Source organism: Neophocaena asiaeorientalis, unplaced genomic scaffold (assembly GCF_003031525.2).
Source record: "Neophocaena asiaeorientalis asiaeorientalis breed wild unplaced genomic scaffold, Neophocaena_asiaeorientalis_V1.1 scaffold542, whole genome shotgun sequence".
Classification (NCBI taxonomy): domain Eukaryota; kingdom Metazoa; phylum Chordata; class Mammalia; order Artiodactyla; family Phocoenidae; genus Neophocaena; species Neophocaena asiaeorientalis.
In genome coordinates, this window is record NW_020172681.1 from 120,415 (window position 1) to 138,929 (window position 18,515).

The 18,515-nt window shown below is 35.9% G+C and overlaps 1 protein-coding gene across 3 annotated transcripts in view; it reads right to left on the minus strand.

The window, feature by feature from the left end:
* Positions 1-18,515, minus strand: part of KLF8 (KLF transcription factor 8) — a 63,733-nt gene that overhangs the window by 8,081 nt on the left and 37,137 nt on the right. For 2 of the 3 annotated variants that reach the window (XM_024739783.1, XM_024739782.1), the window contains exon 4: positions 18,231-18,370. In XM_024739783.1, the coding sequence (XP_024595551.1) occupies positions 18,231-18,370 (140 nt within the window). Of the gene's footprint in view, positions 1-17,324; positions 17,366-18,230; positions 18,371-18,515 lie in introns of those variants that run through there. The other variant, XM_024739784.1, reaches the window with a different exon arrangement.

Here is an 18,515-nt window from a genome sequence, read left to right on the forward strand (position 1 = left end):
TCGAATTAGTGTCCCCTGCATCGGCAGGTAGACTCTCAACCACTGCGCCACCAGGGAAGCCCATACTTTTAGTTTTTAAAGGAATCTCCATACTGTTTTCAACAGTGGCTGCACCAATTTACATTCCCACGAACAATATACGAGGGTTCCCTTTTCTCCACACCCTCTCCAACATTTACTATTTGTAGATTTTGATGATAGCCATTTTGACTAGTGTGAGATGGTACCTCATTGTGGTTTTGATTTGCATTTCCTCTAATAATTAGCAATGTTGAGCATCTTTTCATGTCCCTCATGTCCAACTGTATGTCTTCTTTGGAGAAATGTCTGTTTAAGTCTTCTGCCTATTTCTTGATTGAGTTGTTTGTTCTTTTAATATTGAGTTATATGAACTGTTTGTGTATTTTGGAAATTAACCCATTGTTGGTTGCATCATTTGCAAATATTTTCTTCAATTCCATAGGTTGTCTTTTCATTTTCTTTATGATTTTCATTGCTGTGCAAAAGAGTTTAAGTTTTATTAGGTCCAACTTATTTTTGCTTTTTTCCCTCTTGCATTGGGAGACTGATGTAAGAAAATGTTCCTATGATTTATGTCCAAGAATGTTTTCCCTATGTTCTCCCCTAGGAGTTGTATGGTGTCATGTCTTATATTTAGGTCTTTAAACCATTTTGAGTTTATTTTTGTATATGGTGGGAGGCAGTGTTCTAATTTCATTGATTTACATTAAACTGTCCAACTTTCCCAACACCACTTGTTGAAGAGACTGTCTTTTCTCCATTGTACGTTCTTGCCTCCTTTGTCATAGATTAATTGACCATAGGTGTGTGGGTGTATTGCTGGGCTCTCTATTCTGTTCCACTGAGCTATATGTCTGTTTTTGTGCCAATACCAAAATGTTTGGATTCCTGTAGCTTTTTAGTATAGTCTGAATTCTGGAAGGGCTATACCTCCAGCTCTATTCATTTTCCTCAGGATTACTGTGCCAATTCTGTTTTTCTGTAGTTCCATACAAATTTTAGGATTATTTTCTCTAGTTCTGTGAAAAATGTCACATGGGTACTTTGAGAAAGATTGAATTAAATTTGTAGATTGCTTTGGGTAGTATGGCCATTTTAACAATATTAATTCTTCTAATCTAAGAGCATGGGTTATATTTCCATTTCTTTGAATCCTCTTCAATTTCCTTTATGAATGTTTTATAGTTTTCACCTCCTAGGTTTAGATTATTCTTAAAGATTTTTGATGTGACTTTAAATGGTATTCTTTATTGTTAGTGTAAAGAAATGCAACAGATTTCTGTATATTAATCTTGTCTCCTGCTAACTTTCTTAATTCTTTTGTTAGTTCTAATAGATTTTGTGTGGAGACTATAGGGTTCTCTCTATATATAGACGATCATTTCATCTGCAAATAGTGAGAGTTTTACCTCTTCTCTTCCAAGTTAGATACTTTTTATTTCCTTTTCTTGTCCGATTGTGGTGGCTAGAAATTCCAAAACTATGTTGGATAGAATTGGTGAGAGTCAGCGTCCTTGTCTTATTCCTGAATTTAGATTGAAGGCTTTCAGCTTTTCACCATTGAGTATTGCATTGGCTGTGAGTTTGTTATAAATGGTTTTTAATATGTTGAGAAACATTCTCCCTATACCCACTTTTGTGAGTTTTTATCATGAATGGATGTTGAATTTTGTCACATGCTTTCTCTGCCTTTATTGATATGATCATGTGTTTTTTGTCTTTCCTTTTGTTAATGTGGGGTATCACACTGATTGATTTGCAAATGTTGAATCATCTGGAATGATTATGGTGCATGATCCTTTTTAGGCACTGTTGTATTTGGTTTGCTAGTATTTTGTTAAGGACTTTTGCCTGAATATTCATCAAAGACATTGGCCTGTAATTTTCTTTTTCTTTTTTGTAGTGTCTGGTTTTGGTATCAGGGTGAGGGTGGCTTCATAGAATGAATTTGGGAGTGTTCCATCCTCTTAAATTTTTTTGGAATGGTTTTAGAGGGATAGATATAATCTCTTCTTTGTATGTTTGATAGAATTCCCCAGTGAAGTCCTCTGTTCCCCAACTTTTGTTTGAAGGGAGTTTTTAAAATTACAAATTCTATTCCACTTTTAGTGATTAGTCTATTCATATTATCTGTTTCTTTTTGAATCACTCTTGGCAAGCTGTATGTTTCTAGAAACTTGTTCATTTCCTCCAGGTTGTCCACCTTTTTGGTACATAACTTTTCATAGTATTTTCTTATAATGTTTTTTATGTCTGTGTTATCAGATATTTCTCCTCTTTTATTCCTTATTTTATGTATTTGGGTCCTCTCTCTTTTCTTCTTGGTGAGCCTGTCTAGAATTTGTTGATTTTGTTTATCTTAAAAAACAAACAACCCCCCCCCCCAAAATAGCTCTTGGTTTTATTGACCTTTTCTGTTATTTAAAAAAATCTATTTTATTTATTTACCCTCCAGTCTTCATTATTTCGTTCCTTCTGCTGACCATTGGTTTTGTTTGTTCTTCTTTTTTGAAATTCTTTTAGGTTGTAGGTTAGGTTGTTTATTTGATTATTCCTGTTTCTTGAGGAGGTCCTGTATTGCTATGAACTTGCCTCTTAGAACTGCTTCTGCTGCATCCCATAACTTTTGTAAGGTTGTGTTTTCATTTTTGTTTGTCTTTAGGTATTTTCTGATTTCTTCTTTGATTTCATCTTTGACCCATTGGTTATTTTAGTAGCATGTTTATTTTCCTCATGTTTGTTCTGTTTCTGTTTTTCTTTCTGTGTTTAATTTCTAGATTCACACTGCTGTTGTCATAAAGATGCTTGAAATTATCTCCATCCTCTTAAATTTATGAGGCTTGTTTTGTTACCTAGTATATGGTCTACCTTAGAGAACATTCCATGCACACTTGAAAAGAATGTGTATTTTGATGTTTTGCTTAGTTTTGTTTTTTGGATATTGTGTCTTGTAGATATAAATTAAGTTCAACTGGTCTACTGTGTCATTTAGGACCTCTGGTGCCTTATTGAATTTTCTGTCTAAATGATATTTCCATTGATGTCAGTGGTTATTAAAGGCCCCTACTATGGTTGTATTACTATCCCTTTCTCCCTTTATGTCCTTTAGTATTTATTTTATATATTTAGGTGCTCCAATATAGGGTGCATAAATTTAACAAGTGTAATATTGTGTTCTTGTATTGATCCCTTTATAATTTATGATGTCTTTCTTTTTCTTTCTTTATGGCATTTGTTTAAAAAACCTACAACCAAGAATACTCTAACAAGCAAGGCTCTCATTCACATTCGATGGAGAAATCAAAAGCATTACAGACAAGCAAAAGCTAAGAGGATTCAGCACCACCAAAGCACTATACAACAATTGCTAAAGGAACTTCTCTAGGCAAGAAAGACAAGAGAACAGAACAAAAGAGGAAAGGAAGAAAAAAGGCCTACAAAAACAAACCCAAAACAATTAGGAAAATGGCAATAGGAACATACATATTGATAATTACCTCAAATGTAAATAAATTAAATGCTCCAACCAAGAGACATAGACTGGCTGAATGGATACAAAAACAAGAGTTATATGTATGCTATCTACAAGAGACCCACATCAGACCTAGTGACATATATAGACTGAAAGTGAGGGGATGAAAAAATATTCCAGGCAAATGGAAACCAAAAGAAAGCTGGGGTAGCAATACCCATATCAGACAAAATAGACTTTAAAAAGAGGCTGTTGCAAGAGACAAGGAAGGACACTACATAATGATTAAGGGATCAATCCAAGGAGAAGATATAATATTTGTATATATTTATGCACCCAACATAGCAGAATATCAATACATAAAGCAAATACTAACAACCATAAAAAGGGAAATCAACAGTAACACAATAATAGTGGGGGGCTTTAACACCCTACTTACACCAATGGACAGATTATGCAGACAGAAAATTAATCAGGAAACGCATGCCTTAAATGACACATTAGACCAGATAGACTTAATTGATATTTATAGGACATTTCATCCTAAAGCAGCAGAATACACTTTCTTCTCAAGTGCATGTGGAACATTCTGCAGAATAGACCACACCTTGGGTCACAAATGAAGTCTTGGTAAATTTAAGAAAATTGAAATTATACCAAACATCTTTTCCAACCACAATGATATGAGATTAAAAATCAATTACAGAAAAAAAACTTTAAAAACCACAAACACATGGAGGCTAAACAATATGCTACTAAATAACCAATGGATCACTGAAGAAATCAAAGAGGAAATCAAAAAATACCTGGAAACAAATGACAATGGAAACATGATGACCCAAAACCTATGTGATGCAGCAAAAGCAGTTTAAGAAGGAAGTTAATAGCAATACAACCCTACCTCAAGAAACGAGAAAAATCACAAATAAACAATCTGACCTTACACCTAAAGCAATTAGAGAAAGAAGAATAAACGAAACTCAAACTTAGAAGGAAAGAAATCATAAAGATCAGAGCAGAAATAAATGAAATAGAAATAAAATAGCAAAGATCAATGAAACTAAAAGCTAGTTCTTTGAGAATATAAACAAAATTGAAAAAATTTTATCCAGACTCACCAAGAAAAAAGGGAGATAATTTAAATCAATAAAATTGGAAATAAAAAGGGAGACGTTACTGGCACCACGGAAATACGAAGGATCATAACATACTACTACAAGCAACTATATGTCTATAAAATGGACAACCTGAAAGAAATGGACAAATTCTTAGAAAGGTAAAACCTTCCAAGACTGAACCAGGAAGAAATAGGAAGTATGAACAGACCAATCACAAGTAATGAAATTGAAACTGTGATTAAAAATATTCCAACAAACCAATGTCCAGGACCAGATGGCTTCACAGGTGAATTCTATCAAACATTTAGAGAAGAAACACTTATCCTTCCCAAACTCTTCCAAAAATTGCAGAGGAAGGAACATTCCCCAGCTCATTCTATCAGGCCAATATTACCCTGATACCAAAACCAGACAAAGATATCACAAAAAAAGAAAATTACAGGCCAGTATCACTGATGAACATAGACACAAAGATCCTCAAAAAAATACAAGCAAACAGAATCCAACAACACATTAAATGAATCATACATCCTGATCAAGTGGGATTTATCCCAGAGATGCAAGGATTCTTCAATATATGCAAAACAATCAATGTGATACACCACATTAACAAACTGATGAATAAAACCCATATGATCATCTCAATAGATTCAGAAAAAGCTTTTGACAAAATTCAACAACGATTTATGATAAAAACTCTCCAGAAAGTGAGCATAGAGGGAACCTATCTCAACATAATAAAGGCCATATGTGACAAACCCATAGCAAACATCATTCTCAATGGTGAAAAGCTGAAAGCATTTCCTCTAAGACCAAGAACAAGACAAGGATGTCCACTCTCACCATTATTATTCATCATAGTTTTGGAAGTCCTAGCCATGGAAATCAGAGAAGAAAAATAAATAGAAGGAATCCAAACTGGAAAAGAAGTAAAAATGTCACTGTTTGCAGATGACATGATACTATACATGGAAAATCCTAAAGATGCCACCAGAAAACTTCTAGAGCTAATCAATGAATTTGGTAAAGTTGCAGGTTACAAAATTGATACACAAAAATCTCTTGCATCCTTATACATTAACAATGAAAGATCAAAAAGAGAAATTAAGAAAACAATCCCATTTACCATTACAGCAAAAAGAATAAAATACCTAGGAATAAACCTACCTAAGGAGACAAAAGACCTGTCCTCAGAAAACTATAAGATACTGATGAAAGAAATCAAAGATGGCACAAACAGATGGAGATATATAAGATATTCTTGGATTGGAAGAGTCAATATTGTTAAAATGACTGTACTACTCAAAGCAATTTACAGATTCAGTGCAATTCCTTGTAAATTACCAAGGGCATTTTTCACAGAATTAGAACAAAAAAGTTTACAGTTTGTATGGAAACACAAAAGAGCACAAATAGCCAAAGCAATCTTGAGAAAGAAAAACAGATCTGGAGGAATCCAGCTCCCTGTCTTCAGACTATACTACAAAGCTACAGTAATCACGACAGTATGGTATTGGTGCAAAAACAGTATTATAGATCAAGGGAATAGGATATAAAGCCAAGAGATAAACCCATGAACCTATGGTCACCTAATCTATAACAAAGGAGGCAAGAAAAAACAATGAAGAAAAGACAGTCTCTTCAATAAATGGTGCTGGGAAAACTGGACAGCTACATGTAAAAGAATGAAATTAGAACACTCCATAACACCATACAGAAAAATAAACTCAAAATGGATTAAAGACCTGAATGAAAGGCTGGACACTATAAAAGTCTTAGAGGAAAACTTAGGCAGAACACTCTTCGACATAAATTGCTGCATGACCTTTTTTCATCTACCTCTTAGAGTAATGAAAATAAAAAGAAAAATAAACAAATGGGATCTAATTTAACATAAAACTTTTGCATAGCAAAGGAAACAAAAAAAAAACTGAAAAGACAACCCACAGAATGGGAGAAAAATTTTGCAAATGAAACAACTGACAAGAGATTAATCTCCAAAATATACAAACAGGTCATAGAGCTCAATATCAAAAAAACAAATAACCCAAACAAAAAATGGGCAGAATATCTAAATAGACATTTCTCTAAAGAAGGCCTACAGATGGCCAAAAAGTACATGATAAGATGCTCAACATTGCTAATTGTTAGAGAAATGCAAGTCAAAACTACAATGAAGTATTGCCTCACACCAGTCAGAATGGCCATCATCAAAAGGTCTACAAATAATAAATGAGAAAAGACAACCCACAGAATGGGAGAAAAATTTTGCAAATGAAACAACTGACAAGAGATTAATCTCCAAAATATACAAACAGGTCATAGAGCTCAATATCAAAAAAACAAATAACCCAAACAAAAAATGGGCAGAATATCTAAATAGACATTTCTCTAAAGAAGACATACAAATGGCCAAAATGCACATTAAAAAAGATGCTCAACATCAGTAATTATTAGAGAAATGCAAATCAAAACTATAATGAGGTATCAACTCACACCATTCAGAATGGCCATCATCAAAAAATCTACAAACAATAAATGCTGGAGAAGATGTGGAGAAAATATAAGCCTCCTACACTGTTGGTGGGAATGTAAATTGGTACAGCCACTATGAGAACAGTACAGAGATTCCTTAAAAAACTAAAAATAGGGCTTCCCTGGTGGCGCAGTGGTTGGGAGTCCGCCTGCCAATGCAGGGGACACGGGTTCGTGCCCCGGTCCGGGAGGATCCCGTGTGCCGTGGAGCGGCTGGGCCCATGAGCCATGGCCTCTGAGCCTGTGCATCCAGAGCCTGTGCTCCACAGCGGGAGAGGCCACAACAGTGAGAGGCCCACGTACTGCAAAAATAAATAAATAAAAATAAAACTACCATATGACCCAGCAATCCCACTCCTGGACATATACCCAGAGAATACCATAATTCAAAAAGATACATGCACCCCAATATTCATTGAAGCAGTATTTACAATAGCTATGACATGGAAGCAACCTAAATGTCTTTCAAAAGAGGACTGGATAAAGAAGATGTGGTACATATAAGCAATGGAATATTACTCAGCCATTACAAATAACAAAATAATGCAGCAACATGGATAGACCTGGAGATTATCACACTAAGTGAAGTAAGTCAGAGAAAGACAAATATTATATTACATCACTTATATGCAGAATAAAAAAAATGATACAAATGAACTTATTTACAAAACAGGAACAGACTCACAGATTTAGAGAATGAATTTTTGGTTGTCAAGGGGGAAAGGTAGCAGGGAGGGATATTTAAGGAGTTTGGGATTGACATGTACACACTGCTTTATTTAAAAAATAATAATAATAAATTATCAGAAGTAGTGTTCAAAGCATTACTAATAAAATGCTAAAAGAACTTGCAAAAAGAACAGTTGAACACTTTAGAATTTCACTAGAAACTAGAAAATATTTTAAAAAACAGTCAGGACTGAAGAATATAATAACTGAAATTAAAAATTCACTAGAAAAAAATAACAGAAGACTAGGTGATACAGAAAAATGCATAAGTGATCTGCAAGGTAGAATAATGGATATCACCCAATCAGGACAGCAAAAAGAAAAACAATTTTAAAAATTAAGGTAGTTTAAGGGACCTTTGAGACAATATCAAATGTTCTAACATTCACATTATAGGGATTCCAGAAGGGGAAAAGAGAGAGAAAGTGTCAAAAATGAATTTGATGAAATTGCAGCTGAAAACTTCCCAAATGTGAAGAAGGAAACAGATATCCAGGTGCAGAAAGCACAGAGAGTCCTAAACGAGATGAATGCAAACAGACCCATACCAAGACATTTCATAATGAAAATGGCAAAAATTAAACACAAAGAGAGAATTCTAAATGCAGCAAGAGGGGGATTGATCAAGATGGAGGAGTAAGAGGACATCGAGCTCATCTTCCCCATGAACACAGCAAAAATTCAACTATACATGGAACAAGTCACACAGAAAGCTAGCTGAAAACTGGCAGAAAGACTCGTATACATGTATACTCGTATACAGCCTTGGTTAAGGCTGTTAGAAAGATCCACATGTAATGTGGTAGGAAGGAAAGAAAAGTGATTGGGTCAGGATCTGTGCCCCTGGGAGGGGCCTCAGAAGGAAGAGGAGAATGCACAGGCAGACACCAGCCCTTGGAAATGAGCCATGAGAGCCACAGATTGGGCACCCAAGTCCTGGACCCCTGAGCGGGAGAGATGAGCTCACTTGGTTGGTTGGAGGAATGATTGGACTAACAGGAGGGCTGTGGGAAGCCTGGACTTCACTAGTGATAAGCACGTGTGTATGTTGGCTTGCCTCTGAGGCAGGATGGAGAGAAGACTGATCTAATGATTGCTAGATTTCCATGGCCTTCTCTGCATGCATTCCAGCCTGAGCCCAGCAAATGCTTTGGCCTGCTCACTTCTTGCCACAGTGCCACACTGGATCTAGGGTTGCCATGACCAGGAAGAAGACTTGGCTGTAGAATGCAGAGGATACTGATTCCCAGAGGAGAGCCTGGGTAGAGTGGTGGTAGCTATTGTTAGTGCTTACTCAATCAGTGCATCAGATGTAGCCCAAAACTCTGACAGTGGCCACTCTACCACAGCTCATGGCCTGTATATGCTGAGAATCCCCACAGGACTCCCACCTGCCCTGCATTATGATTCCACAACTGGGTGGGTGCAGCAGAAGCTAAGGACTAAATCAGCTGTGAGGGACAAAAGGGACTTCCATCCAATGCTGTGTCTGAGCCAAGCAAGGAAAACAATTGTGGGTGCCTCCACAGGCAGTGAAATGGAGATAGCTTCATCCTCTGTCTGTAGCTGACATGAGTCTAGAGCTTGCACAGAGTCACATTGCTTCAGCACTCTGCCACTCTGGGGCAAGGACCCCAATCCTGGGAGAAGGGAAAACACACACTTAAACAGAGACAGCTCAGGCCTGACCCTCAGGGTTTCTGCTCCAGCAACATGGGATTAGACCCCAACTCTGATAGGGTCATGATGGCTACTGAGCAGAGGGGAAGTTCCACCTCACACCCAGCTCCATCTCTAGCTTCTCCATCTCCAACCCCACCAAAGTGATAGCTGCCAGCACACCCTGGGGAAAGAAATGACTTGTATCCACATCAAATCCAGCTCTCCAAGCAAAGGCATTGGGCACACACATTCTGTACAGGGCACTCCCACATAAGAACAACCCTTCAAGAAAGTAATAGGTAACTGTTTCACCTAAATTAATAGAGACAGAGAAATTTAAGCAAAATGAAAAGGCAGAGGAACTGCTCTCAATCAAAAGAGCAAGAGAATATACCTGAAGAAAATGAATAATGAAACAGAAATAAACAATTTGACAAATAAAGAATTCAAAGCATTGGTAACAAAAATGTTAAGTAAATTAGGGAAGACTATAGATGAACACAGTAAAAATTTTAACAAGTAGAAAACATTTAAAAAGCCCCATTAAGAAATGAAGAATTAAATAAGTGAAATAAAAAACACACTAGAAGGAATGAATAGCAAATTAAGTGATGCATAAGAACATATAAGTGATATGGAAGGTAGAATACTGGAAATCACCCAATCAGAACAGCAAAAAGAAAAACAAATTTAAAAATAAAAGCAGTATAAGATATCTGGGATAACATTAAACATACCAACGTTCACATTATAGGGGTCTCAGAAGAAGAGAGAGAGAGAAGGGGATTGAAGATGTATTTGAGTAAATTATGGCTGAAAACTTCCCAAACTTAAAGATGGAAACAGATATACAAGTACAGGAAGCACAGAGGGTACCAAACTAGATTAACCCAAACAGATCTACACCAAGACATACCATATTTTTACAAATAACAAAAGTTAAAGACAGAATTATACAGGAATCAATAGAAAAACAAAGTCATATACAAGGGAACATCCATAAGATTATCAGCTAATTTCTCTGCAGAAACTTTGTAAGCAAGAAGAAAATGGTATAATATATTCAAAGGGTTGAAAGGGAAAAAAACCCCTGCAAACTATGATACTCTACCCAGCAAGATTATCATTCAGAATCAGAGAGATAAAGAACTTCTCAGAAAAGAAAAAACTAAAAGAGTTCATCAATACTAATCCTACCATAAAAGAGATGTTAAAGGGTCTTCTCTAAGTGGAAAAGAAGTAAGAATCTATGGTAAAGGGAAAATCCCACCAGGAAAGGCAAATATATAGTAAGGATTAAAGATCAACCAATTAAGTAAGCCAGTACAAAGATTAAAAAGACAACATATTATAAAAGCAACTATAACTACATAAACAGTTAAGAGATAAACATGAAGATGTAAAATATGATGTCAAAAAAACCAAAACATTGGGGAGGGAAGTATAAAATGCAGATTTTTTAGAATGTGTTTGAACTTAAACGACTATGAGTTTAAAAGAGTAGATATAGTTATAGATCAACATATATGACCCCCATGCTAACCACAAATCAGAAACCTATGTAGAGACCCAAAAAATAAAAATAAGGGAATACAATAATACTACTTTTAAAAAAATCATCAAACCACAAGGGAAGAAAAACAGAAGAAGAAATGAACAGAGAAGAACTACAAAAACAATCAGAAAACAAGTAATAAGATGGGAATAAGTACATACCTATCAATAACTACTTCAGATGTCAATGGACTAAATGCTCCAATAAAAAAATATGGTGACTGAATACCAAAACAAGACCCATGTGTATGTTACTTACAAGAGACTCACTTCAGAGTTAAACACACACACAGAAGGAAACTGAGGGGTTGGAAAAAGATATTTCATACAAATGAAATAAATATGAAAGTAGAGGTAACAATACTCAAAGACAAAATAGACTTTAAAACAAAGGCCACAACCAAAGACAAACAAAGGCATTATATAATGATAAAGGAATCAATACAAGAAGATGATATTTTGTTAACATATAAGAACCCAATATGGGAGCACCTAAATACATAAAGCAAAATGACAATAATTCAATAATAGTAGGGGACTTTAACACTCTACTTATAGCAATTGACAGACCATTTGTACAGAAAATCAATAAGGCAACAGTGGTCGTAAATGACACAATAGTCCAGTTGGACTTAATAGATATCTATAGGACGATCACAAAACAGCAAAATATACATTTTTTTCAAGTGCACATGGAACATTCTCCCGGATAGATCACGTGCTAGGCCACAAAAGAAGCCTCAATAAATTTAAGAGGATAGAAATAATATCATGTACTTTTTCCCAACAACAATGGTATAAAACTAGAAATCAATTACAAGAAGAAAAATGGGAAAAGCACGAACACATGGAGACCAAACAACAGGCTTCTACAAAAACCAATGGTTCAATGAAGAAATCAAGGAGGAAATCAGAAAATACCTCCAGGTAGATGAAAATGGAAACACAAGTTTCCAAAATCTATGGGATGCAGCAAAAGCAGTTCTAAGAGGGAAGTTTTGTCAATACAGGCCTACCAGAAGAAACAAGAAAAATCTCAAATAAACAATCTAAACTTCCATCTAAAAGAATTGGAAAAAGATGAACAAAGAAAGCCCAAAGTCAGCAGAAGAAAGGAAATCATAAAGATCAGCGAGGAAATAAATAACATGGAGATCAAACAAAAACAAAACAATAGAAATGGTCAATGAAACTAAGACCTAGTTTTTTTGAGAAGATAAACAAAATTGATCAATCTTTATGCAGGCTCATCAAAAAGAAAAGAGAGAGGATACAAATAAAGAAAACAAATGAAAGAGGAGGAAATAACAATGAATTACACAGAGATAAAAAAATTAAAAGAAAATTATCAATAGTTATATGTCAACAAAATGGAAAACCTAGAAGAAATGGACAAATTTCTAGAAACATACAACCTTCCAAAACTGAACTAGAAAGCAATAGACAACCTAGTCAGAATGATCACTAGTAGTGAAATTAAATTTGTTACCAAAAAAACAAAAAAATTTCCCAGCAAACAAAATTTCAAGGTCTGTTGAATTCAAAGGGAAATTCTACCAAACATTTAAAGAAGAGTTAGAGTTTCCCTGGTGGTGCAGTGGTTAAGAATCTGCCTGCCAACATAGGGGGCATAGGTTCAAACCCTGGTCCGGGAAGATCCCACATGCCACAGAGCAACTAAGCCCATGCATCACAACTACTCAGCCTGCACTCTAGAGCCTGTGAGCCACAACTCCTAAGCCCATGTGCTGCAACTACTGAAGCCCATGTGCCTAGAGCCCATGCTCTGCAACAAGGAAGCCACTGCAATGAGAACCCGTGCACCACAATGAAGAGTAGCTCCTGCTCGCTGCAATTAGAGAAAGCCCTCACACAATCAATGAAGACCCAATGCAGCCAACAATAAAATAAGTACAATAAATTTTTAAAAAATAAAGAAGAGTTAATACCTATTCTTCTCAAACCATACAAAGAAATTATAGAGGATGGAGTATTCTCAAATTCATTATACGAGGCCACCATTACCCTGATACCAAAACCAGAAAAAGAAACTATAAAATCAAAATTATGCACCAATATCTCTGATGAATATAGATGTAAAAATCCTGAACAAAATATTAGCAAACGGAATCCAAAAGTACAAAAAAGGATCTATGGTTTAGTGGGACTTATTCCAGGGTTGCAAGAATGGTTCAATATTTGCAAATCAATCAAAACAGATTAACAAAAAGAAGAATAAAAATCATGAGATAATCTCAATAAGCACTGAAGAAGCACTTGACAAAATTCAGCATGTTTATAATAAAAACTCTCAAAAAGTGAGCATAGAGGGAATATACCTCACCATAATAAAGGCAAGCCTACAGTTAACATCATACTCAATGATGAAAAGATAAAACCTTTTTCTCTAATACAGTGGTCCCCAACCTTTTTGGCACCAGGGACCAGTTTCATGGAAGACAACTTTTCCATGGACTGGGGTGGTGGAGATGGTTTCGGGATGATTCAAGTGCATTACATTTATTGTGCACTTTATTTCTATTATTATAACATTGTAATATATAATGAAATAATTATGCAGCTCACCATAATGCAGAATCAGTAGGAGCCCTGAGCTTGTTTTCACTTGCCACTCATTGATAGGGTTTTTTTTTTATGTGCCCTTGTATGCACAGTTCACAGTAGGGTTCGTGCTCTTATGAGACTCTAAGGCCACCACTGATATGACAGGAGAAGGAGCTCAGGCAGTAATGCAAGTGATGGGGAGCAGCTGTAAATACAGATGAAGCTTCACTCGCTTGCCCACTGCTCGCCTCCTGCTGTGCAGTTTGGTTCCTAACAGGCCACAGACCAGTACCAGTCAGTGGCCCGGGGGTGGGGACCCCTGCTCTAATACAAAGAACAAGACTAGGATGCCCATTATTGCCACTTTTTCTCAACATAGTATTGGAAATTCATGTTAGAGAAGTTAAACAAGAAAAAGAAGTAAAAGGCATCCAAATTGGAAGGGAGGAAGTAAAACTGTCACTATTTGCAGATGACATAGAAAACCTGAGGTTTATACCAAAAAGCTATTAGAACTGATAAATGATTTCAGTAAAGTTACAGGATACAAGATTAATATACAGAAATCTGTAGATTTTCTATACACTAATAATGAACTAGAAGAAATATAAATTAAGGAAACCATCCCATTTATAATCACATCAAAAAGAATAAAATACCTAGGAATAAACTTAACCAAGGAGATGAAAGACCTCTACTCTAAAACTATAAAACATTGATAAAGAAATTTGAAAATAATACAAAAAATGGAAATATATTCCATGTTCTTGGATTTGAAGAATTAATATTGTTAAAATATCCATACCACCCAAAGCAATCTACAGATTTAATGCAATCCCTATCCAAATACCCATGACATTTTTCACCGATCTAGAACTAGTAATCCTAAAATTTATATGGAACCACAAAAGACTCTGAATAGCAAAAGCAATCATCAGAAAAAAAGAATGAAACTGAAAGTGTCATGCTCCCTGACTTTAGACTATACTACAAAGCTACAGTAATCCAAACAGATTGGTACTGGCACAAAAACAGACACATATATCAGTGGAACAGAACAGAGAGCCCAGAAATTAACCCATATACATATAGCCAATTAATCTGTGACAAAAGGCACAAAAATGTACAATGAGGAAAAGACAGTCTCTTCAGTAAGTGGTGCTGGGAAAACTGGACAGCTACATATAAAAGAATGAAATAAAGCATTTTCTAAAACCATATAAAAAATAAAATCAAAATATATTAAAGACCTAAATTTAATACCATAAACCATAAAATGTCTAGAAGAAAGCATATGGGGGACACTCTTTGACACAATTTGTAGCAATATTTTTTTTGGATCTGTCTCCCCAGGCAAAGGAAACAAAACAAAAATAAATAGATGGGACCTAATTAAACTTAGCAGCTTTTGCACAGCCAAGGAAACCATCTACAAAATGAAAAGGCAACCTACTGAATAAGAGGTATCACCTCATACCCTTCAGAATGGCTAATATCAAAATGTCTGCAAATAACAAATGTTGGATAAAATGTGGAGAAAAACAAATCCTAGTACACCTTTGGTGGGAATGTAAATTGGTGTAACCATTATGGAAAACAATATGGAGGTTTCTGAAAAAACATAAATAGAACTACCATATGATCCAAGCAATTCCACTTCTGGGTATATATCTGAAGAAAATGAAAATGCTAGTTTGAAAAGACTAGTATTTTCAACGTTGGAATAGCACCCCAACGTTCATAGCAGCATTATTTACAATAACCAAAATATGGAAGCAACTTAAGTGTCCATCCACAGAAGAATGGATAGAGAAGTGTATATATATACTCAATGAAATATTACTAGGCATAAAAAAGAATGAAATTTGCAGCAGCTTGGACGGCCCTAACGAGTATTATGTTTAGTGAAATAAGTCAAACAGAGAAAGACAAATATTTTATGATATCACTTACATGTGGAATCTAAAAATAATATAAATGAGTGTATATGCAAAATAGAAACAGACTCACACGTGTAGAACACAAACTTGTGGTTACCAAAGCAGAAAAGGAAGTGGGGAAGGGGTAAATTAGGAGAATGAGATGAAGAAATATAAACTACTATGTATAAAATAGATAAGCAACAAGGATATATTGTATAGCACAGAAAATTATAGCCTTTATCTTGTAATAATTTATAATAGAGTATAATCTGCAAAAATACTAAATCACTATGCTTTATACCTGAAAATGATATAATATTGTAAATCAACTATACGTCAATAAAAAAAGATGTGGTACACACACACACACACCACACACACACAAATACACACACACACAGTGGAATATTACTCAGCCATAAAAAAATTAAAATCTTGCCATATGAAACAAAGTAGATGGACCTGGACAGTATTATGCTTAGTGAAATAAGTCAGACAGAGAAAGACAAGTATAAGTTTTCACTTACATGTAGAATCTAAAAGAAGAAAACAAATGAATAAATATAACAAAACAGAAAGAGAATCACAGATATAGAGAATAAACTAGTGGTTACCAACGGGAAGAGGAATGGTGGGTACAAATTTCAGTTCTGCAAGATAAATAAGTCCTAGAAGTCTAATGTACAACAATGTGACTGTAGTTAACAATATTGTATACTTGAAATTTGCTAAGAGGGTGTATCTTAGGTGCTCTCATGAAACACACACACATACACACAACGTAACTTTGTGAGGTGATGGATGGGATAATCAGTTTGTTTGTGATGAATATTTCAGAATGTATACATATCAAATCACCCATTTTTACATCTTGAATATGAACAATTTTCAACTATAAAGTTGGAGGAGAAAAAGAATAAATTAAGGCAAAAAGCCTAACTGTGTGGAAGTGAGACTGGAATTGAAAGGATACAAATAATAGCTCACATATATTGAGAGTTTACTATATGTCAGACAGTATTCTAAGTGTTTAAACTATTAATATTCCCAGATAAGGAAACTGAGGCAAAGAAAGGTGAAGTAACTTCCAGCTAATGAGTGATAGACTGGGATGTCAAATTCAGGCAGTGTAGTTTCACAGTGCATGCTCTTGGCTATTATGTTTACATCCTCAATAAATGAGCTATTTGAAGAAAGAAATAATAGAAGTTTAGAAACACATAACTGGGGGCACAGAGAATGTTAAGAATCAATCATTAATTTTGAGCCTGAGTGAATGGGTGATGCTGTTATTAAAAACTGGGGCTTAACTGTATGTTAAATGGAAATTGTTGTATCTGTACTTTCTGCTTTGCATGATTGTAAGCTCAAAGCAGATGAAGGGCTGCATTGCATACTAGAGGTGGTATCCAGATAAGCTAGAACCTCATGGCTCTCTGCTGAGAATATCTACCAGAGACAAGGATATCACTCTCTGGAACACCTTGCAATGAACCCCAATCTTTAGAGTGCAATAAAGCAGGCATTTCTTCAGCTGTCTCAGTTCCAAAGAACCTGTGGAATATCAGTAATAGAAAAAAAGTATACCCAGGTTGCATACCAAGGTTGGGTTCTATACAAACTCTAATACAGTATATGTTTACAAGAAAAGAGGCCCCCTTCCTAGTCCAGGGTGTCCAAATCTCACTTCTGAGCTGGAGATGATTGGGGATGAGAAGTCTTCAAGGAGAGGGTACAAACTGATGACTAAAAAGCTATTTCTGGCCCATAGGCAGGTTTCTTTGAATCTATGGTGTTATAAAATTTGTTTAATTACATGACAACATTCAAAATCTAGGATGTTTCACATAAAAATCATGATTCTTGGGCTTCCCTGGTGGTGCAGTGCTTGAGAGTCTGCCTGCCGATGCAGGGGACGCGGGTTCGTGCCCCGGTCCGGGAAGATCCCACATGTCACGGAGCGGCTGGGCCCATGAGCCATGGCCGCTGACCCTGCGTGTCCGGAGCCTGTGCTCCACAACGGGAGAGACCACAACATTGAGAGGCCCACATACCACAAAAAAAAAAAAAAATCATGATTCGTTTTAATTTGGGAGATTTGGTAATACTTATTTGGAGTTGAGTGATAGTTCTCCTTCAGATGGGGCAATTTGCTCACTCCCTCAGCACCCCCCTCAGCCCCCAGGTCTGCTTTACTTATTCTTTCTAATGTCCACCTTTCATTTCTAATGAGAACAAAGATATGTTATAGGTTGGTAAATGATGCTGAGCTCCAAAAGCCTGCTTTAATTTCACTGTACTTTTCAATACTTAATAAAACTTGTGTGGCTCTGGTAGCAAGGGAGGGAGTCTTATCTGCCTTAATCTTCTTATAAATGTTATGACTTCCCAATTAGAAAGACCTACAGGTGCTCAATGGGAATGATAACTATTCAGAAGACACCAGGTTTAGTGTTTTCTTAGGCTGGTTTCATGAAAGCTACCGTAGAGTAGAAACAAGACATAGGGGTAAAAGCCATGAATGGAACCTGTGCCCATGAGTATAACTAGATCAACCTTTGTTTCAAGACTTTCTTCTCTTCCTGTCTCTCAGAGACTGTGTGTGTGTGTGTGTGTGTTTGTGTGTTGGGGGTAGAGTGGAGGTGGGCAGACCTGTATGGATTCTTCGGTGGGCTTTCAGGTGAGAGCTTTTGGTGTACACTTTGCTGCATCCCGCAAAGTCACACTGGTGAATCCGTCTTCTCTTCAAGTCAAGGGACTCTTCTCCCTGCATTTGGCTCATTGCTGCTGGCCTGAGCAAAGAAAGAGAGATAAGGCCAAATAGTGATTTTAAAGTGGAGGCTAAATAAATGGACTTACATATAATGGGATCACCTCATACATGCATTTAATTTATGCAAATTTAATACCAGCCCCCCCCCCCCAATAATTGAAATA